Source organism: Caretta caretta, chromosome 28 (assembly GCF_965140235.1).
Source record: "Caretta caretta isolate rCarCar2 chromosome 28, rCarCar1.hap1, whole genome shotgun sequence".
Taxonomy (NCBI): domain Eukaryota; kingdom Metazoa; phylum Chordata; order Testudines; family Cheloniidae; genus Caretta; species Caretta caretta.
This window is the reverse complement of record NC_134233.1, coordinates 14,590,870-14,615,593: the sequence shown is the minus strand read 5'-3', so window position 1 is coordinate 14,615,593 and position 24,724 is coordinate 14,590,870. Positions and strand designations below refer to the sequence as shown.

Below are 24,724 nucleotides of genomic sequence, written 5' to 3'. Positions count from 1 at the left end.
GACTAGACGGCAAGTGTGAAAAATCGGGACGGGGGGGGGGTAATCGGCACTGATATAAGCAAAAGCCCCAAATATCGGGAATGTCCCTATAAAATCGGGACATCTGGTCACTTTACGCTTTACGTCTTCCCAGGAACAACCCCCCCCCCCCCGCCCCACACATGTGCATTCAGCCAAAGAACCGTGACTCGCCAAGGGGGTTAAAGCCCCGGGCATGGGGGGCTGGAAATGTCACTTCATACGGGGGTAGAAATGGAAAATAAAAATCCCTGCAAAGCATGGATCATTCACAGACCCCCCCCAGCACCGGTGGGGAAAAGCGAGGGCCAGGTCCTCGGCCGGACAAGGGCCTTGGAGGGGGTTCAGGGGAGGCAAGACCCCCCCCCATGGCTTCTCACCCTTCTCCCCAGCTGCCCCCCACAACTCCCCCACTGCAGCTGCCCCCCCCCATTGCATCCCGGCCTGATCCTGCAGGCTCGGGGGGGGGGGTTCCCCGATTCCCCGCGTGTCCCAAACACCCTTCGTGGGGCCCGGAGGGGCAGGGCCAGGCCCGGGCAGGAGCCGCCCCTTCCTGCCCCCCCCGGGCCCGGGAGCCCTGTGTGAGTCCGCCGCGGCGGGGCCATGGCCGGGGCCGGGGCCGGGAGCGGCGCGGTGGGGCCGGGGGCGGCGCGGAGCGGGCGGGGACACGCGTGGGGCGGACACGCTCCTGCCGGGGGGGGCCCGGAGCCCGGCTCGGCCCGGGAGCGCGGGGGGCGGGGCGGGGCGGGGGAGGGTGTATCGGGGGGGGGGGCTGCTGGGGATGGGGGGCTGTTTGGAGCGGGGAGTTTGGGGGTGTCAGTGGGGAGGGAAGAGCGGGGAGTTTGGGGGGGTGTCCGTGGGGGAGGGAAGAGCGGGGAGTTTCGGGGGATGTCAGTGGGGGGAAGAGCGGGGAGTTTGGGGGGGTGTCAGTGGGGGGGAAGAGCGGGGAGTTTGGGGGGGTGTCAGTGGGGGGGAAGAGCGGGGAGTTTGGGGGGGTGTCAGTGGGGGGGAAGAGCAGGGAGTTTGGGGGGGTGTCAGTGGGGGGGAAGAGCGGGAGTTTGGGGGGGTGTCCGTGGGGGGAGGGAAGAGAGGGGAGTTTGGGGGTGTCTGGGGGGAAGAGCGGGGAGTTTGGGGGGGTGTCCGTGGGGGGAGGGAAGAGAGGGGAGTTTGGGGGGTGTCCGTGGGGGGAGGTAAGAGAGGGGAGTTTGGGGGTGTCCGTGGGGGAGGGAAGAGCGGGGAGTTTGGGGGGGTGTCCGTGGGGGGAGGGAAGAGAGGGGAGTTTGGGGGGGTGTCAGTGGGGGGGAAAGAGTGGTGAGTTTGGGGGAGTGTCAGTGGGGGGAAGAGCAGGGAGTTTGGGGGGGTGTCCGTGGGGGGAGGGAAGAGCAGGGAGTTTGGGGGGTGTCAGTGGGGGGGGAAGAATGGGGAGTTTGGGGATGTCAGTGGGGGGGAAAGAGTGGTGAGTTTGGGGGAGTGTCAGTGGGGGGAAGAGCAGGGAGTTTGGGGGGGTGTCCGTGGGGGGAGGGAAGAGCAGGGAGTTTGGGGGGTGTCAGTGGGGGGGGAAGAATGGGGAGTTTGGGGATGTCAGTGGGGGGGAAAGAGTGGTTAGTTTGGGGGAGTGTCAGTAAGGGGGAAGAGCAGGGAGTTTGGGGGGGTGTCCGTGGGGGGAGGGAAGAGAGGGGAGTTTGGGGGGATGTCAGTGGGGGGGAAGAGCGGGGAGTTTCAGGGGGTGTCCGTGGGGGGAGGGAAGAGAGGGGAGTTTGGGGGGGTGTCAGTGGGGGGGAAGAGCGGGGAGTTTGGGGGGGTTTCCGTGGGGGGAGGGAAGAGTGGGGAGTTTGGGGATGTCAGTGGGGGGGAAGAGCGGCGAGTTTGGGGGGTGTCAGTGGGCAGGGGGCAGACGGGGAGTTTGGGGATGTCAGAGGGAGGGGAAGAGCGGCGAGTTTGGGGGGGTACTCGATGGGGGGGCTTCATGTTCAGATCGGCACTTGGGGGCTGCGTGGGGGGGTTGGAATTGGGGGAATGTCTGAAGTTGTTGCTTAGGGTGTGGGTAGAGTCACCTGATATTCAAAGCTGGGGGGGCGGGCGGGGGGAGTGGGGGTTGGGCTGCCCCCTGTCACTTCAGCATGGGGTTCTGTGTTCCCCCCCCCCTTCACCATCTCCTCCCCCGTCACCCTCGCTGAGGTTGAACGAGGCCGGGGGAAAAAGTCTCCTTGAGTCCCAGGGGCTCGGCAGGGCAGGACGGGCCCTGAAATCGGGCCGTTGTGAGGCCGTTTGCAGCGGTTTGTAACCCCCCTCCCCTGCTTCTTCCAGGAGCCCCCCCGAGAGCGTCGGGCCCCTCTGGGAAAAGAGAGAGAAGCCGCCGAAGCCGAGGAGCCGCGGCAAAGCCAGGAGCTGCTGGTAGGTGCCCAGGGCCCAGGTTCGCCAGGGATCCCGGTGCCCCGAGTGACGGCGAATGCAGGGCCCGGCCTGCCAGCCTCAGCCAGGGACCCGTCCCCACCGGAGCCCAGGGTCCGACACGGGGGTGGCATGGTGCCCGTAGGGTGCGGGAGGCTGCTGGGCAGGAGCGGGTCAGTCTGTGTGAGCCCAGAGCCCCTGCCCACGGGCTGTCTGCGTGTCACAGTGACCGGGGAGCCTTTCCCGCACCTGGGGGAATGGGGAGGAAATGCCGGCTGCAGAGATGGAGGGTTTGGCCCAGGGCAATTGGATGAGGTTTTGGGGAGAACAGTCCCCCCCCATGAGCGATGTACAGCTCACTCCTGCCCTGATCCGTCCCCCTTGCTGGGGTAAATAACCTTCCCGTCCCCCAGCGCAAGAGATCCCGCGCTCTGGGAAATAACTCCCCCACCCGCCGGGAGGGGCATTTATGGGTCTCCCCCGGTACCCACCCGCCCTCTCCCTGTGGCTGCAGAGCCGGACGGCAGCCGAGAGGCAGAAGATGGTCTGGGAGTGGCGGGATCTGCGAGGGTTTCTGGCGGAGCAGGAGCAGCGGCTGCTGTCCCGGCTGGAAGAGCTAGAGAGAGCCATTGCCCAGAGAAGGGATGCGGGCGTCTGCCGAGTGTCCCGGGAGATTTCCCTGCTTGGGGAGCGGGGAGGAGAGAAGGGGCAGCTGCTGAGCCCACCCCTGCAGGTCAGGCTGTCGTTGCAATGATCACACGCAGCGTTCCTGTAGGAGCGTCTGCCCCAGACCCCAAAGCACTTTACAAAGGGGGGACAGGGGTAATTATCACCCTATGGGAGAAAGGGGGAAACTGAGGCACAGAGAGGGGCAGAGCGCTGCCCGAGGTCACATACTGAGTCTGTGGCAGCACCAGGGATGGGTCCTGGGTGCTGCAACCCCGAGACCTTCTCTCCTCCGCTGTAAATGTCTGTAAATCCCCTCCCCCGTGCAGAGGTCCCGAGCCAGGCCTAAAATCCCACTCTCACCAGGTTAATGGGTTACTGGGGCCAGAGGGCTTGCGGGGCTCTCGGCACTGGGAGGAATTTGACTCTCAAGGCAGAGAAACATTTTCTGCCTCTAAAGTGGCCGGGGAGAAACTTTCCACCTCCCAGCAGGGATTGCTGGGGCTGCTGAGAGCAACCGTCCCTGCTGGTGGGGACGGGGGGGAGACGGCAGCTGGTCTCTGAACCAGAACCTGAGGGTCTGAAATTCCCCTAAATACCAGAGGCTCCCATGGTGATTCCCTGCGGAGCAGGAGGCTTCCCCAGCCTGGGACACCCCCTCTGACGGCCTCTCCTTTCTCTCCTCTCCAGGGTGCTGGGAGCTCTGGGGGCAGGTAAGTCCTGGGCTCTGTCTCCCTCCCCCCATGGCGTGTTAGGTCTGCTAACCGCACTGAATACAGGGCGTCCCCCTGCCCCGGCAGCGTGACACGCCGGCTTAGAGCCTGTGATTCTGTGTCCCCTCGTGGCTGCCTCAGCAAGGGGAAGAGCCTGTTCGTCTCTGACGGCTGATACGTCCCACCAGGGCTGTGAGACATATGGGCCAGGGGCCAGACCCAGGCTGTCTGACGTATTTATGGGGCCACGTCACGTATTCAGAGTGTGCAGAATCTCAGCTTTCGATTTTTTTTTTTAAAGTAAGTTTCTAGTTCCAAAGAAACCCTCCCAAATGGACACGGAGACAATGTTGCCTTCCTGAGTCTGCAGACAGCCTGAAACAGCGGCTCAGAGGGGTGTGAATGCCCTTGGCCTGTGTCAGCATAGACACTGACTTCCTTTATTCCCCTTGGGGTGCTTGATCCTGGAGTCTCCCCTTTGTGCCTGGGTGTCCCACTGAAAGCCGTTGGTGTCCTGCTGTGAATGGAGGTGGGGTGCAGAGTCTTAAATTGATGCCCTGCCTCACTGACCGTACCGGAAAGTGGAAGACAGCCCTGTCTGCCAAATGAGTTGGACACCCTAGGGTTACTGGTTTAGCTGAAGGGCTCAGGGCTTTTGGTGTTAAGGGCCCACGTTCATTCCCTGCTGAAGACCTGGGCTCTGTCTGTGTCCACAGTGACATGTGGGAACACACCCACTCTTCGGTCTGTGTCTCCTCCCTTTCCACGTAATCCCAGTGCTGGTGCCCCTTGTTACTGGAATTTCCCAATGTGGGAGGTGGCTGTGAACATAACAACGGCCACACTGGGTCAGACCAAACTGTCCATCTAGCCCAGTGTCCTGTCTTCTGGCAGTGACCAATGCCAGGTGCCCCAGAGGGAATGAACAGAACAGGGAATCATCAAGTGATCCATCCCCTGTCGCCCATTCCCAGCTTCTGGCAAACAGAGGCTAGAGACGCCATCCTTGCCCATCCTGGCTAATAGCCACTGTTGGACCTATCCTCCATGTGCTTCTCTAGTTCTTTTTTGAACCCTGTTGTAGTCTTGGCCTTCACAACATCCTCTGGCAAGGAGTTCCACAGGTTGTGTGAAGAAATATTTTCTTTTTTTTTAAACTTGCTGCTTATTCATTTCATTGGGTGACCCCTAGTTCTTGTGTTATGTGAAGGAGTAAAAGACACTTTTTTACTTACTTTCTGCACGCCAGTCATGCTTTTATAGACCTCTATGATATTCCCCCTTAGTCGTCTTTTCCAAGCTGAAAAGTCCCAATCTTATTAATCTCTCCTCATATGGAAGCTGTTCCAGACCCCTCATCATTTCTGTGGCCCTTTTCTGTATTTTTTCCAATTCTAATATATATTTTTTTGAGATGGGGCAACCACATCTGGACATATAGAACCCATAGAACCAGGGCGTCTCAGAGAAAGCTCCTAAACTTGTCTTTGTTCCTTGCCCCAGTGTTTCCCCGTGTCCCACCTCTCTGGGCCCGTGGCCGGCACAGGGCTGAAGGCAGGTGACTCACTAGAACAGTGCCCATCCCGGGCTGCAAAACACAGATCCAGGTTTGCTGGAGTTTGGGGGTTGCTGGGCTCAGGATCTGGGGATCCAGGCCCATTTCTCACCCCCCCTCTTTCCCCAGCAGGGAGGACGGGACGTTTCGGAAGCCGGAGCCGGGGTTTGCGGAGCTGGAGAGGAGGCTCAGCGATTTCTCTCTGACAAGTGCCGTCCTGCAGCAGGTCCTGCGGGGATTCAAAGGTGAGTGGGAGTCTGGGGGTGGCGTCTCCTCTGGTTAGAGCGACCCTGGCCCTGGGGAGGAGTCGGGGACTCTCGAGATGTCACTGACCCCAGGCTCCATCTCGCAGCCCCAGCTCCGCGAGTCGCCCTTCCCCATGAGAGTCGTCCTGTGGGGCTGGCTCTGTCTGCAGCAACTGCATTGTGGGCCTCGGTCTGTGTCACCATCCCGTAGTTTAGAGCAGTTACATTAATAACCAATGGGGATTTCTCTATGAACGCGAGGGACTGAATCCTCCTCTCTCCCGTCCTCTCCTTCCCCTAGAGACGCTGCGACGGGAGCTGGGGAGTGACACAGGTACGTGTCTGTCTCTGATGGACCGGGGGGAGATTTCAGACCAATAACCATGTTCGCGACAGGGCTTCACGGCCTCCAGCCCCGATGTGCACCTGGGAAGGGTGGAACAATGGGAACCCGGGTGAGCCCCCTGACTGATTCCCTCCTGATGTGATGTCTGATGGACCCTGTTACGGTCTTGGCCTTCACAACATCCTCTGGCAAGGAGTTCCCCAGGTTGACTGTGCATTGTGTGAAGAAATGACACTTTCTTTCTGACTTTCTGCATGCCAGTCATGCTTTCATAGACCTCTATGATATCCCTTCTTAGTCGTCTGTTTTCCAAGCTGAAAAGTCCCAGTCTTATTAATCTCTCCTCATATGGAAGATGTTCCATACCCCTTATCATTTTTGTGGCCCTTTTCTGTACTTTTTCCAATTCCAATATATCTTTTTTGAGATGGGGCGACCACATCCGCACACAGTCAGAATCCACAGAACCAGGGCGTCGCAGAGAAAGCTCCTAAACTTGTCTCTGTTCCGTGCCCCAGCATTTCCGCATTTTATTTCTGAAAATCTAAGTACACTATATCTACTGGATCCCCCTTGTCCACATACTTGTTGACCCCCTCAAGGAATTCTAGTAGATTGGTGAGGCATGATTTCCGTTGACAAAAACCATGTTGACTTTTTCCCAACAAATTATGTTCATCTCTGTGTCTGACAATTCTATGCTTTACTATAATTTCAACCAGTTTGCCCGGTATTGAAGTCAGGTTTACTGGGACCTTTAATTGCTGGGATCACCTCTGGAGCCCTTTTTAAAAATTGGCGTTCTCCGTTTGGTACAGAAGCTGATTTAAATGGTAGGTTACCGACTCGTTAGTAGTTCTGCAGTTTCATATCGGAGTTCCTTCCGAACTCTTGGGTGAATCCCATCTGGTCCTGGTGAGTTATTACTGTTTAATGTATCAGTTTGTTCCAAAACCAACTCTAATGACACCTCAGTCTGGGACAGTTCCTCACATTTGTCACCTAAAAAGAATGGCTCAGGTTTGGGACTCTCCCTCACGTCCTCAGCCGTGAAGAACGATGCAAAGAATTCATTTAGTTTCTCCTCAATGGCCTTATCGTCCTTGAGGGCTCCTTCAGCATCCTTCAGTGGCCCCACTGGTGGTTTGGCCGGCTTCCTGCTTCTGATGTATTTAAACAAAAAAAATTGCTCTTTCTCTTTGAGTCTTTGGCTGACTGTTCTTCAAAATTATTTTTTGGCCTTCCTAATTATATTTGTACACTTCATTTGCCAGAGTTTATGCTCCTTTCTATTTTCCTCCCTAGGGTTTAACTTCCACTTTGTAAAGGATGCCTTTTTGCCTCTCACTGCTTCTTTTATTTTGTTGTTTAGCCACAATGGCTCTTTTCTTCGGTTCTCTTACTATGGTTTTTAATTTGGGGTATACATTTAAATGGAGTTTGCAGGGATTTCACTTTTGGCGCTGTACCTTTCAATTTCTGCTCAACTCACGTCCTCATTTCTGTGTCGTCCCCCTTTCTGAAATTAAATGCCACAGTGTTTGGCTGCTGTGGTGTTTTCCCTGCCACGGGGACGTTAAATTTAGTGATATTATGGCCACTATTACCAAGCGGTCCAGCTCTATGCACCTCTTGGACCTGATCCTGTGCCCCACTTCGGACTAAATCAGGAATTGCCTCCCCTCTGGTGGGTTCCAGGACCAGCTGCTCCAAGAAGCCGTCATTTAAGGTGTCAAGAAACTTTATCTCTGCATCCCGTCCTGAGGTGACATGTACCCAGTCAATATTGGGATGGTTGAAACCCCCCCCTTATTATGGAGTTTTTTTCATGTAATGGTCTTTCTAATCTCTCTGAGCATTTCACAGTCACTATCCCCATCCTGGTCAGGTGGTCGGTAATAGATCCCTCCTGCTACGTTCTTCTTATTAGCGCATGGAATTACTACTGTCCATGGAGAGTCTATGGCACAGTTTGGTTCAGTTCAGATTTTTACTTCATTGGATTCGACGCTTTCTGTCCCATATAGTGCCACTCCCCCACCAGCATGACCTGTTCTGTCCTTCCGATATATTTTGTGCCCTGGTGTTACTGTCTCCCATTGATTAGCCTCATTCCACCAAGTTTCTGTGATGCCTATTATATCAATAGCCTCATTTAATACGTGGCACTCTAGTTCACCCATCTTTTTATTTAGACTTCCAGCACTGGTATATAAGCACTTTAAAACGTGTCACTTTTTAGCTGTCTGCCATTATATGATGCAATTGAAGGGGACTCTTTTTTTCATTTGACTCTCTCTCATCAGATCTTACCTGTATTTTATTACCTTCCATCCTCTCCTCCTTACTAGGACATAGAGAATCTCTAGTAGAACTTCCCCTAAGGGATGTCTCTGTCCAAACCACGTGCACCTGTCGGCTTCCCCCCCAGCCCTTAGTTTCAAAACTCCTCTGTGACCTTTTTAATTTTAATATCAGGAACAGCATCCTAAAAAACTGGAACCTGGATTGGGGTCCCCTCCGTTACCCCTCTCTCTATCCCCGAGAGGTCAGCTGTGTGACTGCTCCACTCTGGAAGGGCAGTTGGAAAGTTCCCTCTCAAAGCCTGGGTGCCCAGATGCTGAATCAGCCATCCTGTCCTGGGCATCCTCTCCCAAGTGACCAGTGAGGAGACATTCCTGTACGCCCACTATTCCTTCCCCAGTTTCTTCCTCTGGGCCCTCCTCTCTAGAGTGAGATCTGTCCCTTGTTCAGCTGCAAAACTCTGCCAGCTAACAACTGGGACAGTTCTCTCACTGACATCAGGCAATAATTTCTCCCTCCCTCCCTGAGCAGACGCTGCAGAGCAGGAGCTGGTCTCAACCGCCTTCACCCCTGGAAGCACGCGGCTTCCCCCTGCTGCACAGTAATCAAGGAGGCTGTCTCCTATTCCGTCAGTAATTCCTGGGACTTTACCCTTTCCCTCTGGGGTCCCAGCATAATACTCCTTGTTGCAGGTAAACCCCTTAACAGCCTGAGCTACAAGGAAAAAATCACGTCCAATTAACATGTCAACGGGATTATCGTCCACCACCCCCACTGTTAATAAACTTTCTAAACCACCAGTTTCTATGCACATTTTTGCCAAAGGCACAAGAATCCTGTCACCTCCTGCTCATAAAAGCTCCGCCGTCTGACCTGGCCGTATGTCACCTTGAATTATCCTCCACTTGATCACAGAGATTTCTGCACCTCTGTCTTCCCACCTGAGGTATTCCCTGCCACTAATCCTGACAAAATGTGCTTCGTGTCTGGCTCTGCAGAGGCTACTCCCTCAAAAACAAGGTGATAAGTCTCAATCGCTTGAGAGGTTTCTGTGTTGAGGGCCGCAGAACTAACATGAGCAATTTGTTGCCTGCTTCTTCCCAGCAGAGGGCATTTATTCCTCAGGTGATCAGTGGAATTACAGGTTTCAAAGGGGTAGCCGTGTTAGTCTGTATCAGCAAAAAGAACGAGGAGTCCTTGTGGCACCTTAGAGACGAACAAATTTATTTGGGCATAAGCTTTATCTAACAATGTGATACCCAGCAATGCCCCTCTGCCACGTACATTGGCCAAACCGGACAGTCTCTATGCAAAAGAATAAATGGACAAAAATCAGACATCAAGAATTGTAACATTCAAAAACCAGTCAGAGAGAACTTCAATCTCCCTGGACACTCAATAATAGACTTAAAAGTGGCCATTCTTCAACAAACAAACTTCAAAACCAGACTTCAACTAGAAACTGCAGAACTGGAATTAATTTGCAAACTGGACACCATCAAATTAGGTCTGAATAAAGACTGGGAGTGGATGGGTTACTACAAAAAGTAATTTTCCCTCTGCTGATACTCACACCTTCTCGTCAACTGTTGGGAATGGGCCACATCCACCTTAGAATCATAGAATTCTAGAATCATAGAATATCGGGGTTGGAAGGGACCTCAGGAGGTATCTAGTCCAACCCCCTGCTCAAAGCAGGACCGATCCCCAACTAAATCATCCCAGCCAGGGCTTTGTCAAGCCGGGCCTTAAAAACTTCTAAGGAAGGAGATTCCACCACCTCCCTAGGTAACGCATTCCAGTGCTTCACCACCCTCCTAGTGAAAAAGTTTTTCCTAATATCCAACCTAGACCTCCCCCATTGGAACTTGAGACCATGACTCCTCGTCCTGTCCTCTGCTCCCACTGAGAACAGTCTAAAGCCATCCTCTTTGGAACCCCCTTTCAGGTAGTTGAAAGCAGCTATCAAATCCCCCCTCATTCTTCTCTTCCGCAGACTAAACAATCCCAGTTCCCTCAGCCTCTCCTCGTAAGTCATGTGTTCCTTGATTGAACCTTGATTGCACTGGCCTTTTTAGCACTACAAAAGGAATTTTCTCTCTCTTGATATTCACCCCTTCTTGTCAACCGTTGAGACTAGGCCACGTCCACATTAATTGAAATGGCCTCGTTAGCACTGACCCCCGCCCCCACTTGGTAAGGCAATTCCCATCTTTTCATGTGCTGTAATATATATTCGGCCTACTGTATTTTCCACTCCATGCATCTGATGAAGTGGGTTTTAGCCCCCAAAAGCTTCTGCCCAAATAAATGTGTTAGTCTTTAAGGTGCCACAGGGACTCCTTGTTGTTTTTAGTGGAATTACAGAGATCGCACCTTTTGGGCTCTTCTGGTTTCCCGGGGGATTTGGGATGGGGATTAGAGGAATGGTTTTGGGGAGGTGCGTGCCCAGCATCCCAGCCACCCTTTTTCTTCTCCAGGAGGGAAACAGTAACCCTGCTTCCCACCAGGTTTAAACCCCTCTTTCTCTGGTTTATTCACAATAGATGCCTAGGTCTGCTGAAAGACACCAGCCGCTAGAGAAGCCATCTCTTCCACAGTCGTTACATGTTTATCCCATGAACACTGCTTTACACCATCTTTACGTATATTTAAGGACTGTTCTTGAGCAAACATTTGTTCAAAACTTTCCACCCCTTTGCCGCTCACCCACTTGCCCAGTCAATCTTTCATTCTGTATAAATATTCACTCAAACCAGCACCCCTCTTAAAATTTCTAAATTTCACTCTTTATGTATCAGGGGTAATTTGAAACCATTGCAAACCAGTTTGTTTGTTTGTTTTTTTAAAATTTAAATGTCCAGGAGTCTAAAGCATCTTCAATTTGTATTCCATTGAATACAGTTTCAGCTTTACCAGTTAGTTTTGCAATCAGGGTCGGAACTTTCTTGGCATCTGGGATTTCATGCACTGCACATAGCCTTTCAAGTGTGGAAAGAGATTCAGTAGTATCATCTGTCTTGTTGGATGCAGGACATGGGTGGTCCCAATTGTGGATTTTTGCAGAGATGAGACTCGGAGGTGTGTGTAGGGGGGTGATGGTTCTCCTTTTCTAGCAGTTCCAGTTGGTGTTTCCGCTCTCTTTCCTCGGATTCCTTGTGCCATGGCCTCTATCTGTTTGAGGTCTAAGGTTCGCTGAGGTGCTTCTTTTTTCCCTTTTATCTCCAGTTCTTCCATTCTCAGCGGATGCTCATAGTCTCTCTTTTTCTGCCGCCTCCAACTTTTCAATTGCTTCACTGCTTTCACTCATCTTTAAGCTTCCCTTTCCCGAAATAAGCAAATAGAAAACAACAAACCGGTAACCTGCTCTCAGCCACCACACTTCAAATCTTTACCCCAATGTCTGAAGTGCAAATCTCCCTCAGAACAACAAGCGGTGCATTTCATCCTGCTTGCTGCACCACTGTGATGGGATCCCCAGTGTACACCCTGGAACTGGGGTACCACAGTGACCCATTAACCCTCCAGCCTAGGTTGACTCTCACAGTGCTTTGCTAGTGGCAAGCAGCAAACCCCTCCAGGTGCTGTTACCACTCAGCACAACAGCATGTGGAGCCCCCCACCCAGCTAGATTGCATGAATGCTCCCAAAGCCTCTCATGAATTGCAAAAAGAAAGGCACCAGCCAATTGCCCCCAGTGCCCCAGCCTTGCACCCCAGAGCTGTACCGTCTTGCCCTGGTCAGAAGCCTGACCAGTGTAAGTTTGTTACCCAATCTCCCCTTCCTTAATGTGGAGAGGGCATGCAGCAGCCTTTGTAAACCGAGTTGAGATTTCCCAAGCACTTTAAGCAAAATACACGGTTTTAGGGAAAGTATAAAACAGATTTATTAACTACAGAAAGATAGGTTATAAGTGGGAGGCATAAAAGGTCAGAGATAGTTATCAAAGAAAATAAAAGATAAGTGCACAATCTAAATCGTAAACCTTATTACACTAGGCAGTATTTCAATCAAGCAATTTTCTCACCCCACTGGATGTTACAGTTCTTAATACACAGACTTCTCCCTTAAGCCTGGGACCAGTCCCCTCAGATGAAGTTTTTGTGTTCTCAACGTTCTTGTTGCTTCTGGCATAGGTGGGGGAGGAGAAAGGTCAAGGCATGATGCCACTGTCCTGTATTTTCTACCCTCAGTCCATGTGCCTGGAAAATACTAGCCCAGACATGTCCGGGTGGGCTTTGCTGGGTCACAGGGTTGAGCAATCCCCCCCGGTGTGGTCTTGAGCAACTGAGTCATAGAGCGGTGCAGTCCCCATTGAGTGGTGCTCCTTGACTCCTAATCCCTTGATGACAGCTCTCCTGCTGATTAATGGTCACTGAGCACCCGCCTGGGCGGAGATCACTACCCTTTGTAGCAGAGATGCTGAAACTTACGACGTTTTTCTGTAACAAAATCTCATAACTTCCTACACACTAACAATATATCTATTTGGACAGGACAGCGTGTTTCAGCAGATCATGAACTTTCATATGATAACTTACATGGCCTGCTTTGTATGAAATATCACAGCCATATATGAATTGTGAATCTGGGGTTTACAGGGTGCGACTTTGAGGTACAGTGTGTGTCAGTGGGTTTAATCCTAGTAGGAGGGGATGGGTCTGCACTGCACTGAGCATTTTCCCATCATGAGAGTCGATGTCTATACAGAGGAAAAGCCAGTGAGAATGTGAAATGACCTAAAGACTGGTCTGAATTCCCCCCAATAACCCTTCTGTCCCTGACAGGCTGCAGAACATCCCCGGGTGACTCCAGATTCTCCCAGCCTGCCTGGAGAAGGGAAATGGGCATGGCAGAGCTGGCTCAGGTAGGGATGCTGAGGAAATGCTGGAGGGTTCCTGCAGGAGCCGGTGGGACAGTGAATACACAGGAAGGGGGGGGTTGATCTAGGGGTGGGAGGGTGCAGGAAGGGCACAGGGTGGAGAAAGGGAGGGGGGCAAGGTGCGATGAACCTGCTGGGACTCGATAAATCGGGGTCTCGGTTGTAGGAATAGAGCCATGGGGGTTGGGTGTGGAAATTCCCCTCTTTGTGGAACAGGAAACAAACTCGCTTGGGCTGGGAAAACTTCCCAGACTCCCAGTGTTGGAGCGTGAACCCACTAACCAGCGGTTGCTATGCTATGAAGGAGGCTCCCACCACTGAGGCTTAGGGAAGATGCCCCATCCCCTGACCTCCAGCTGCTGACAGTGGGGAGGGTGTTGGGATTCCTACAAGGAGGGTCTTTATCTCCAGTTCAGCCTCTGGGAAGTTGTTGAGTGGGATGAAAGGGAAGACCCTTCCCCCTCTATCTGCTGGGAAGGACGAGGGGATCTCTCTATCTCCCGTCTCCACAATGCCTCCTGGATGCACCGAGCAGGTGGTGGGTGGGACTCCTCCGACTCTGTATCCGTTTGATTGGCCCTGCTACCCCATGAATAGTGGGGCCGTGAGTGGGGCAGCAGGTCCTGAGTGTGCGGCTCTGGCTCTTTCAGGGGCCGGTGACCTTCGAGGAGGTGGCTGTGTATTTCACCAGGGAAGAGTGGGCCCTGCTGGACCCCGCTCAGAGAGCCCTCTACAGAGACGTCATGCAGGAGAACTACGAGAACGTGACCTCGCTGGGTAAGGATTCCCGTCCCCGTGGTTCTGAGAAGGGGAAATGCAGAGATAAGGTTCACGTCTCCCCCCACAATGCCACTTCTCCTCTGTCCTGATTCAGCATCACCCCGACATGCAGATGACACACCACTAGGGCTCTGCCCTCTTCACTACACAACACTCGGGGAACAGAGCACAGGGGCAGTATACCACAAAGTCTGCAATCTTCTCTTGGCTATGGTAAAACTTGGGTTTCGGTCCAGCCTAACGAAGAGAAGCTTCCAACGCCTGGCCAGCCCTCAGATGGAGCCTACGCCACACAAACCATCACAGACTTGCAAAATATTACCATGCTTTTGCCCTCTCCTAGAGGATTCCTTCTGAGTCGTTGCCCTCACTTGCCCCTCTCTAAGCCCAGGAGACATCTAGCGTGTGTGCCACCAGAGTCCCGACAATGCTCATGGCAAAAACACACCCTTGTGCACGTTTATCGTCCACTAATCCCTCCACCCTCTCTTATGGACCGCAGCCTTGTCGCGGTGGGGAGTCTTGCGTAGGCTTAAAGACCCTCAGAGCTACATCGTTCTGAGCTTTCATACTCCTTGTAGGATCCCCCTTGGCAGGCAGGTCTGAGACGAGGCTCCTGACTAACTGTGGTCCAAACTTCGCAAGACCCCAATGGTGGGTCGGGCCCATATAGAAGATCTTCTTGTACTCTGTGGCTGTGAAGGCGGATGAGGGCTGCAGCAGCAGGGAGGCCGCTGGTTCATAGAATCATAGAATATAAGGGTTGGAAGGGACCCCAGAAGGTCATCTAGTCCAACCCCCTGCTCGAAGCAGGACCAATTCCCAGTTAAATCATCCCAGCCAGGGCTTTGTCAAGCCTGACCTTAAAAACCTCTAAGGAAGGAGATTCTACCCCACCTCCCTAGGTAACGCATTCCAGTGTTTCACCACCCTCTTAGTGAAAAAGTTTTTCCTAATATCCAATCTAAACCTGTCTGGGTTGTCTGGGATCTCCTTGCCACTGCATCAGGGTTTTCCTCCTGTCAAGTCTCGTGTGGTTTTTGTGGGATTAGCATCTGCATGAGCCGTGATCTCTGGCAGTCTTTAGTCACAAATCTGCTTGCCGGCGACAATGGCCGTCTTGCGCTTGGATGAGACAGAAGTGTCTTTCGGCACCGGTGGCTCTGACAGAGCAGGCCTCTTTTAGGATCTCTTCTGCTCGCCCCAAACGGGGAGGGGGGCTAGAAAAGGTGCCCCAAACATAGGCTGTCTCACACACTTCCAACTGGAAGGCCGCATCCAGTGGGATCACTCAGCTCCGAGGCCAAAACAAGAGATAGAAGACAATGAATTTTGTCACCTGGAACGTCCGCACCCTTATGGACTCTCAAGCACAGTGAATGCCCAGGAAGAAGAACTCCCAGACTTGCCAGAGAAGGGGCAAGACTCACCGTTGACATGGAGGCTCTTCGTGAGACCCGCCGGGCTGATGAGGGCCAATTAAAAGGGGATGGAGGTGGCTACACCTTCTTTTGGAAAGGAAAGCCACCTGAAGGGAGTCACGGGATTGGCTTTGCCATCAAAAATAAGATCGCCAGTCAGCAACCAGTGGGGATCAATGAGCATCTCATGACTCTTCGGCTCAAGCTCAGCGACAACCAATATGCCACCGTCATCCGCGCTTACGCCCGAACACTCGATGGTAAGGAGGACAACAAGGAGGAGTTTTATAGCGCTCGCGATGCGGTCCTCACAGCCACACCTAAGGTAGGCAAACTCATCCTCCTGGGAGATTTCAATGCCAGAGTCGGGTGGGACTGCCAGCTCTGGAGAGGCACGATAGGCAAAGAAGTGGTGGGAAATGTGAACCCCAATGGTATTCTCCTCCTCAGCAAATGTGTGGCGCGTGACCTGCTCATCACAAATACCACCTTCAGGCAGAGTAACAAATTTAAGACCATCAGGAAACATCCTCAGTCCAAAAACTGGCACCCCCTTGACTATGTTATAGTCAGAGCCCGAGAATACGCCGACGTCCGTGTAATATGAGACACGAGAGGTACGGATCACTGTTGGACAGACCATCGATTAGTGAGGTCAGTCATGTACCTGCAGCTTGCTCCGTGACGCCGCGAACACCCAAAGACTAAGCGAAAGTGGTAGAACGTCAGAGCACTTAACGACCAAGCCAGCTGCGAGATGTTGCAGTAACGCCTGTCAGGAATTCTCTAACTTGCTTGATAACACCATTGACATGGAAGAGCACTGGGATCAACTTAAAAATACCGTCCACAATGCATGTGCTGAAACCATAGGGTATGCCGCTCATCGGCACCGAGACTGGTTTGACGAAAACAATGAGGACATCCTAGCATTCGTTCAACAGAAAAGAAATGCATTCTGTAACTGGCAAAATGACTTCTCTAACCAGTGAAAATATGAGGTTTATCACCCGCTCAAAGCGGGCTCCTGGGGAAGCCAGAGGGTCCTGCCCCCAAACTCCGCAGTCAGACGGGACTCTCAGCCAACCAGTAGCACAGAAGGTTTATTAGACGACAGGAACATGGTCTAAAACAGAGTTTGTAGGCACAGAGAACAGGACCCTCAGCCGGGTCCATTTTGGGGGGCAGTGAGCCAGACAACCACGTCTGCCCTTCACTCCATGTCCCCAGCCAGACCCAAACTGAAACTCCCTCCAGCCCCTCCTCCTCTGGGCTTTGTCCCTCTCCCGGGCCAGGAGGTCACCGGATCCCTTTGTTCTCCAACTCTTCAGCTCTCACCTTGCAGGGGGGAAGGGCCCAGGCCATCAGTGGCCAGGAAACAGGGTGTTGGCCATTCTCTGTATCCAGACCCCTGCACACACCTGCCCTCTAGGGCTCTGCAATGATCATACACCTTTATCCCCCCACTTAGATACTTAAGAACTGCCTAGGGGAAACTGAGGCACCTCCACAATATTCAGAGGAAACATTAAGAACAGTCCCACTTTGTGTCACAGCCCAGAATGATGTTCGTTTCTTTTGCAACAGTGTTACACTGTTGACTCATATTTAGCTTGTGATCCACTATGACCCCCAGATCCCTTTCCGCAGTGCTCCTTCCTAGGCAGTCATTGCCCATTTTGTATGTGTGCAACTGATTGTTCCTTCCGAAGTGGAGTACTTTGCAATTGTCCTTATTGAATTTCATCCTGTTTACTTCAGACCATATCTCCAGTTTGTCCAGATCATTTTGAATTTTAATCCTATCCCCCAAAGCACTTGCAACCCCTCCCAGCTTGGTATCGTCCACAAACTTTAAAAGTGTACTCTCTATGGGATTATCTAAATCATTGATGAAGATACTGAACAGAACCGGACCCAGAACCGATCCCTGCGGGACCCCACTTGTTATGCCCTTCCAGCATGACTGTGAACCACTGATAACTGTTCTCTGGGATCGTTTTTCCAACCAGTTTTGCACCCACCTTTTAGTAGCTCCGTCAAGGTTGCATTTCCCTAGTTTGTTCATGAGAAGGTCAGGAGAAGGGCAACCCTCAGTTTGGCCACTTTTGCTAGTGGCTCAAACCTGCCGTTCACTCAGCTAACCTCATCACTGGCTAGCATGGGGAAAAGGAAGGAGAACAATCCCCGCAGTCTCTGCTGGTCCACCTAGTAGGTCAGGGGACAGGCCAGGGACCTTCCCCTCTGGTGGGACCCACAGTCCAGGTCAACTCCTCCTGTATCCAATAGGGAGTTGTGGGAATGGGGGGAACCCAGGCCTGCCCTCTACTCCAGGTTGCAGCCCAGCACTCTGTGGATCACAGCTGTTCACAGTGTTTCGTGTAACACCTGTGTGACAGCTACAACTCCCTGGGCTACTTCCCCATGGCCTCCTCCCAACACCTTCTGTATCGTCACCACAGGACCTTCCTCCTGATGCCAGATAGCGTCTGTACTCCTCAGTCTTCCAGCAGCACGCCCTCTCACTCTCAGCTCCTTGCACGCCCCTCACTGACAGAAGTGAGCTCCTTTTTAAACCAGGTGCCCTGATTAGCCCGCCTTAATTGATTCTAGCAGCTTCTTAATTGGCTTCAGGTGTCCTAATTAGTCTGTCTGCCCTAATTTGTTCCAGCAAGTTCCTGATTATTCTGGAACTGCCCCTGTTACCTTACCCAGGGAAAAGGGACCTGCTTAACCTGGGGCTAATATATCTGCCTTCTATCACTCTCCTGTAGCCATCTGGCCCAACCCTGTCACATACCTTCTCCCCGCCCCCCAACTCAACACCATGGGGTTTGGCAACTTGGGACATCAGGCAGTGTACCTGTGACAAGCCATCTGCATTGCCATGGTGGCTTCCAGCCCGGTGTTGTATGGTGAATTGGAAAGGTGGTAGGGACAGGAACCATCTGGTCACCCTTGCATTCTTCTCTTTATTTCGCTGCATCCACTGGAGAGGTGCATGGTCGGTCACAGGGGTAAACTGTCGTCCCAGCAGGTAAAAACGTAAACCGTCGTCCCAGCAGGTAAAAACCTACATGGCCCATTTCGCAGCAAGGCACTCTCTCTCAACAACGGCATACTTCTACTCTCTCAGGAGGAGTTTCCTGCTGAGGTAGAGGATTGCGTGTTCTTTGTCTCTGACCATCTGCGATAGGACCGCTCCCAATCCTACTTCAGATGCATCTGTCTGTAAAATGAATTCTTTGTTGAAGTCTGGGGCTATAAGCATGGGGTTACTACAGAGGGCTGTCTGTAGATCCATGACTGCTTTCTCTGCGGCATCTGTCCACTTCACCATGTCTGGACCCCGGGCTTTTATCAGGTCTGTCAGGGGACTCACTCTGGTAGCAAAATGGGGAATAAATCGTCGGTAGTACCCCACCACACCCAGGAATGCCCGGACTTGCTTTTTCCGATTCGGCCGGGGCCAATTTTGGATAGCCTCCAGTTTGTTTAGTTGGGGCTTGACCATGCCCCTTCCTACAATGTAGCCAAGGTATTTAGCCTCGGCTAGCTCTATAGCACACTTGGCTGGGTTGGCTGTGAGCCCAGCCCGTCTTAGCGTGTCCAGAACCGCTTCCACCTTTCCTAAGTGGGTTTCCCAGTCGGGGGTGTGAATAATCACATCATCCAGGTATGCCGCTGCATAACTGGTATGGGGCCATAGGAGCTTGTCCATAAGACGCTGGAAGGTGGCAGGTGCCCCATGCAGTCCAAAAGGAAGAATGGGATATTGAAACAGACTCTCTGGTGTAGAGAATGCCGTCTTTTCTTTCACCTCTTTGGCAAGGGGAATCTGCCAGGATCCCTTTGTTAAATCAAGGGTGGTCAAAAATTGGGCATTACCCAGGCGGTCAACTAACTCATCGATACGGGGTATGGGGTATTCATCAAATTTGGATCTCTCATTCAGCCAGCGAAAGTCATTACAAAACCTAGTGGTGCCATCGGGTTTGGGCACCAACACAATCGGGCTTGACCACTGACTGTGGGACTCCTCAATGACTCCCAGCTCCAACATCCTTTTTACCTCTGCCTTGATCTCCTCCCTTTTTGCCGCTGGGACCCAGTAGGGCCTTTGCCCCAGGGTCTGTGACAATGTGGTGATATGCTTCGGTGGTCCGGCCTGGTTTGGTTGAAAACACGTCCTGGTACCGGTTGATCATCTCAGTTGCCTCCTTCTTCTGGTTCGGTGTCAGATCAGGGGACATCCTGATCTGCTCCTGCAGGTTATTTCCCTGGATCGGGGCCTCTTGGGCCACCACACATGCCTCTCACTGGTGCCAAGGTTTTAAGAGGTTAATGTGATAAATCTGTTCTTGTTTCCGGCATCCTGGTTGCCGCACCTTATAGGTTACTTCCCCCACGGGTTCAACCACCTCATAGGGCCCCTGCCATTGGGCCAGAAGCTTGCTTTCTGCCGTGGGTACCAACACCATCACCCGATCCCCTGGTTGGAACTGTCGGACTTTTGCCTGGCGATTGTAATGGGTTCGCTGGGCCTCCTGTGCCTTTTCCAAATGTTCCCATACAATAGGGGTGACCCGGGCTATCCATTCTCGCATCTGCAATACATGTTCAATTATATTTCTCCCCTCATTGGGTTCCTCTTCCCAGATACCTAGTAAGCCACGGGGGTGGTGTCCGTATAATAACTCAAAGGGGGAAAACCCAGTTGAGGCCTGAGGTACCTCCCGGATAGCAAACATAAGGTAAGGTAGTACGGTGTCCCAATCTTTCTCATCCCGACTTACCACCTTCCATATCATAGCCTTGAGGGTTCAGTTAAACCTTTCTACCAGCCCATCGGTCTGTGGATGATAGACTGAAGTTCTCAGGGTATGGATATGGAGCAGCATACAGAGGTCCTTCATTAGCTTTGATATAAACGGGGTTCCTTGGTCTGTTAATATCTCCTTTGGTAGCCCCACTCAGGCAAAGATCCCCACCAGCTCTTTGGCTATCATTTTAGAGGCTGTCTTCCGCAGGGGGACGGCTTCTGGGTAGCGAGTAGCATAGTCCAAAACAACGAGTATATATTGGTGGCCCCAAGCCGTCTTCTCCAGGAGTCCCACTAGGTCCATGGCTATTCGCTCGAAGGGGACCTCTATGGTGGGAAGGGGTACTAAAGGTACCCTCAAGTGGGGATGGGGCCTGTGCAGCTGACACTCCGGGCAGGACGCACAGTACCTCCGCAGTTCTTCATGTACCCTGGGCCAGAAGAACCATTGTAGGTCCCGTGCCAGGGTCTTCTCTACCCCCAAATGCCTCCCAAAAAGATGACTATGGGCAAGACTTAATTCAGCATTCTTCCGCCGGCCCACTTCTTGGATCCCAATGGGATCACTGTCCTGTAGCCATCTGGCCCGACCTTGTCACACCCCCTATCCACAAGGCTTGTTACCCTGTCAAAGAAAGCTATCAGGTTGGTTTGACATTATTTGTTCTTCACAAATCCATGCTGACTGTTACTTATCACCTTTTTATCTTCTAGGTGTTTGCAAATTGATTGCTTAATTATTTGCTCCATTGTCTTTCCGGGTACGGAAGTTAAGCTGACTGGTCTGTAATTCCCTGGGTTGTCCTTATTTTCCTTTTTATAGATTGGCACTGTATTTGCTCTTTTCCAGTCTTCTGCAATCTCTCTTTTGAGATGCTGAAGGAGCCCTCAAGGGGGATCAGGCCATTGCAGTGTATCTGAACTAATTCTTTGCATCGGTATTCATGGCTGAGGATGAGAGGGAGATTCCCCAACCAGAGCCATTCTTTTTCGGTGACAAATCTGAGGAACTGTCTGAGACTGAGCTGTCATTAGAGGAGGTTTTGGAACAAATTTATACATTAAACAGTAACAAGTCACCACGACCAGATGGTATCACCCAAGAGTTCTGAAGGAACTCAAATGTGAAATTGCAGAACTATTAAGTGTGGTATGTAACCTATCATTTAAATCAGTTTCTATACCAGATGACTAGAGGGTAGCTAATGTGATGCCAATTTTTAGAAAAGGCTCCAGAAGTGATTCCGGCAATCACAGGACAGTAAGGCTAATTTCAGTACCAGGCAAATTGGTTGAAACTCTAGTAAACAACAGAATTAAGAATGGTTAGACACAGAGATGAACATGATTTGTTGGGGAAGAGTCAACATGGTTTTTGTAAAGGGAAATCAGGCCTCACCAATCTAGTAGAATTCTTTGAGGGGGTCAACAAGCATGTGGACAAGGGGGATCCAGTGGATATGGTGTACTTAGATTTTCAGAAAGCCTTTGACAAGGTCCCTCACCAAAGGCTCTTAAACAAAGTAAACTGTCATGGGATAAGGGGGAAGGTCCTTTCATGGAGCAGGAAACAAAAGCTAGGAAACAAAGAGTAGGAATAAATGGTCAGTTTTCAGAATGGAGAGAGGTAAATAGTGGTGTCTATACTGGGCCCAGTCCTATTCAACATATTCATAAATGATCTGGGAAAAGGGGTAAACAGTGAGGTGGCAAAATTTGCAGATGATACAAAGCTACTCAAGATAGTTTAATCCCAATCAGACTGCGAAGAGTTACAAAGGACCACACAAAACTGGGTGACTGGGCAACAAAATGGCAGATGAAATTCATTGTTGGTAAATGCAAAGTAATGCACAGTGGAAAACGAATCCCAACTCTAAACATATAAAATGACGGGGTCTAAATTAGCTGTTACCACTCAAGAGAGAGATCTTGGAGTCATTGTGGCTAGTTCTCTAAAAACATCCACTCGACGTGCAGTGGCAGTCAACAAAAATTTTAAGCAGAATGTTCTACACATTCGAACATCCGGGGAGCTAGCCTCAGCCTACACCAAAATGGGTTGGGGTTAAAATAATAAAAAAATTGTGAGAAATCTCCTATGCACCCCCCTGATTTCCTTTCCCTGTGCAGAGTTTCCAGTTTTCTCACCTGATGTGATCTCCCATCTGGAACAAGACAAAGAGCCGTGGCTCCCAGATCTCCTTGATTCAGAGGAAGGAGGCACCCTGAGAGGTGCCTGCACAGGTGAGGAATCATGAAATCAATTCAAAACCTGTCCGTGTCTGAAGGACACAGCTGGGATTCCCGACCGAGACCTTGTGAGTTCTCTGAGATCAGAATTGTCCCCAGCAGGTTTGTATCCTCAGGGCAGATGTCGTTCATGACTTCCTACCCATCCTGAGTGACACCTGGCAGTAGCTCCCTCCTTGACCTCCCTTCCCCCTGAGGGATTTACAGGCAGAATTGATCCCCTTATGTCTGCTGGACAGAATTTGGGGAAGTTCAGTCCCTGATTTATGTCCATCTCTCCAACACTTATTTAGTTGACCGTGACTGTGAAATGCTCAGGGAGATTAGAGAGGCTATAGAAATAAAAAACTCAGTAATAATGGGGGATTTCAAGTATCCCCAGATAGATCAGGTACATGTCACCTCAGGACAGGATGCAGAGATCAAGTTTCTTGACACCATAAATGACGGCTTCTTGGAGCAGCTAGTCCTGGAACCCACCAGAGGGGAGGCAATTCCTGATTTAGTCCTAAATGGAGCATGGGATCTGGTCCAAGAAGTGACTCTAGGTGTATCTCTTGGTAATAGTGACCATAATATAATTAAATTTAACATCCCTGTGGAAGGGGGAAAACACTAAAGAAGCCCACCATAGTTGCATTTAATTTCAGAAAGGGGACCTACACCCAAATGAGGACGTTAATTCAACAGGAATTAAAAGGTACAATCTCAAAAGTGAAATGCCTGCAAGCTGCATGGCAACTTAAAAACAAGACAGTGGAAGCTCAAATTAAATGTATATCCTAAATTAAAAAAACGTAGTAAGAAGACCAAGAAAGTGCCTCCGTGTCTAAACTTCTAAAAGAAGCTGTTAGAGGCAAAAAGGCATCCTTTAAAAATTGTAAATTAAATCCTACTGAGGAAAATAGAAAGGAACATAAACTGTGGAAAGCCCCTGTAACCATTCCTTTGTGGGTCACAACTGAGAATACCCAAATTCAAGACAAACTGCTGAGAAAGAGGGCAGAACATAAGCTGGAGAAAGTGTAAAAGTACAATTAGGCAGGTCAAAAAAGAATTTGAAGAGCAACTTGCCAAAGACTCAAAAAGTAACCGGGAAAAAAATTTTGAAGTAGCGCGAAGCTTGCTAAACAACCGGTGGGGCCACGGGACGATCAAGTTGCTGAAGGAGCACTCAAGGGCGATAAGGCCGTTGCAGAGAAACTAAATGAATTCTTTGCGTCAGTCCTCGCAGCAGAGGATGTGAGGGAGATTCCCAAACTGGAGCCATTCTCTTTTAGGTGAGAAATCTGAGGAACTGTCCCAGATTGAGGTGTCATTAGAAGAGACTTGGAACAAACTGATAAATTCAACATCAATAAATCACCAGGACCAGATGGGATTCACCCAAGGGTTCTGAAGGAACTTAAATGTGAAATTGCAGAGCTACTAACTATGGTTTGTAAGCTATCATTTAAATCAGTTTCTGGACCAGATGACTGGATAGCTAATGTGACACCAGTATTTATAAAAGGCTCCAGAAGCGATCTTGACATTTACAAGCCGGTAAGCCTAACTTCAGTAAAAGGCAAATTGTCTGAAAATCTAGTAAAGAACAGAATTGTCAGACACAGGGATGAACACGATTTGTTGGTGAAGAGTCAACATGGCTTTTGTAAAGGGAAATCATGCCACACCCATCTATTAGATTTATTCGACGGGGTCAACAAGTATGTGGACAAGGGTGAGCCAGTGGATACAGTGTACTTAAATTTTCAGAAAGCCTTTGACAAGGTCCCTCACCAAAGGCTCTTAAGCAAAGTAAGTTGGAAAGGGATAAGAGAGAAGGTCCTCTCATGGATCATTAACTGGTTAAAAGATAAGGAAATTGGTTAAAAGATAAGAAACAAACTGTAGGAATAAATGTTTCAGAGTAGCAGCCGTGTTAGTCTGTATTCGCAAAAAGAAAAGGAGTACTTGTGGCACCTTAGAGACTAACCAATTTATTTGAGCATGAGCTTTCGTGAGCTACAGCTCACTTCATCGGATGCATACCGTGGAACCTGTAGCAGACTTTATATATACACAGAGAATATGAAACAATACCTCCTCCCACCCCACTGTCCTGCTGGTAATAGCTTATCTAAAGTGATCATCAGGTGGGCCATTTCCAGCACAAATCCAGGTTTTCTCACCCTCCACCCCCCCACACAAATTCACTCTCCTGCTGGTGCTAGCCCATCCAAAGTGACAACTCTTTACATAATCAAGTCGGGCTATTTCCTGCACAAATCCAGGTTTTCTCACATCCCTCCCACCCCCATACACACACAAACTCACTCTCCTGCT

At 51.0% G+C, this 24,724-nt stretch overlaps 1 protein-coding gene across 9 annotated transcripts in view; it reads left to right on the top strand.

Annotated features, from left to right (window-relative positions):
* Positions 1-531: 531 nt before the first annotated feature.
* Positions 532-24,724, top strand: part of LOC125628601 (uncharacterized) — a 33,213-nt gene continuing 9,020 nt past the window's right edge. The window contains exons 1-9 of one of the 9 annotated variants that reach the window (XM_075123915.1): positions 607-651; positions 2,326-2,412; positions 2,924-3,142; positions 3,766-3,788; positions 5,476-5,588; positions 5,890-5,922; positions 13,026-13,105; positions 13,771-13,897; positions 22,277-22,390. In XM_075123915.1, coding sequence (XP_074980016.1) covers positions 622-651; positions 2,326-2,412; positions 2,924-3,142; positions 3,766-3,788; positions 5,476-5,588; positions 5,890-5,922; positions 13,026-13,105; positions 13,771-13,897; positions 22,277-22,390 — 826 coding nt within the window. In that variant the 5' untranslated portion in view covers positions 607-621. The other 8 variants (XM_048833731.2, XM_075123920.1, XM_075123919.1 and 5 more) reach the window with 8 other exon arrangements.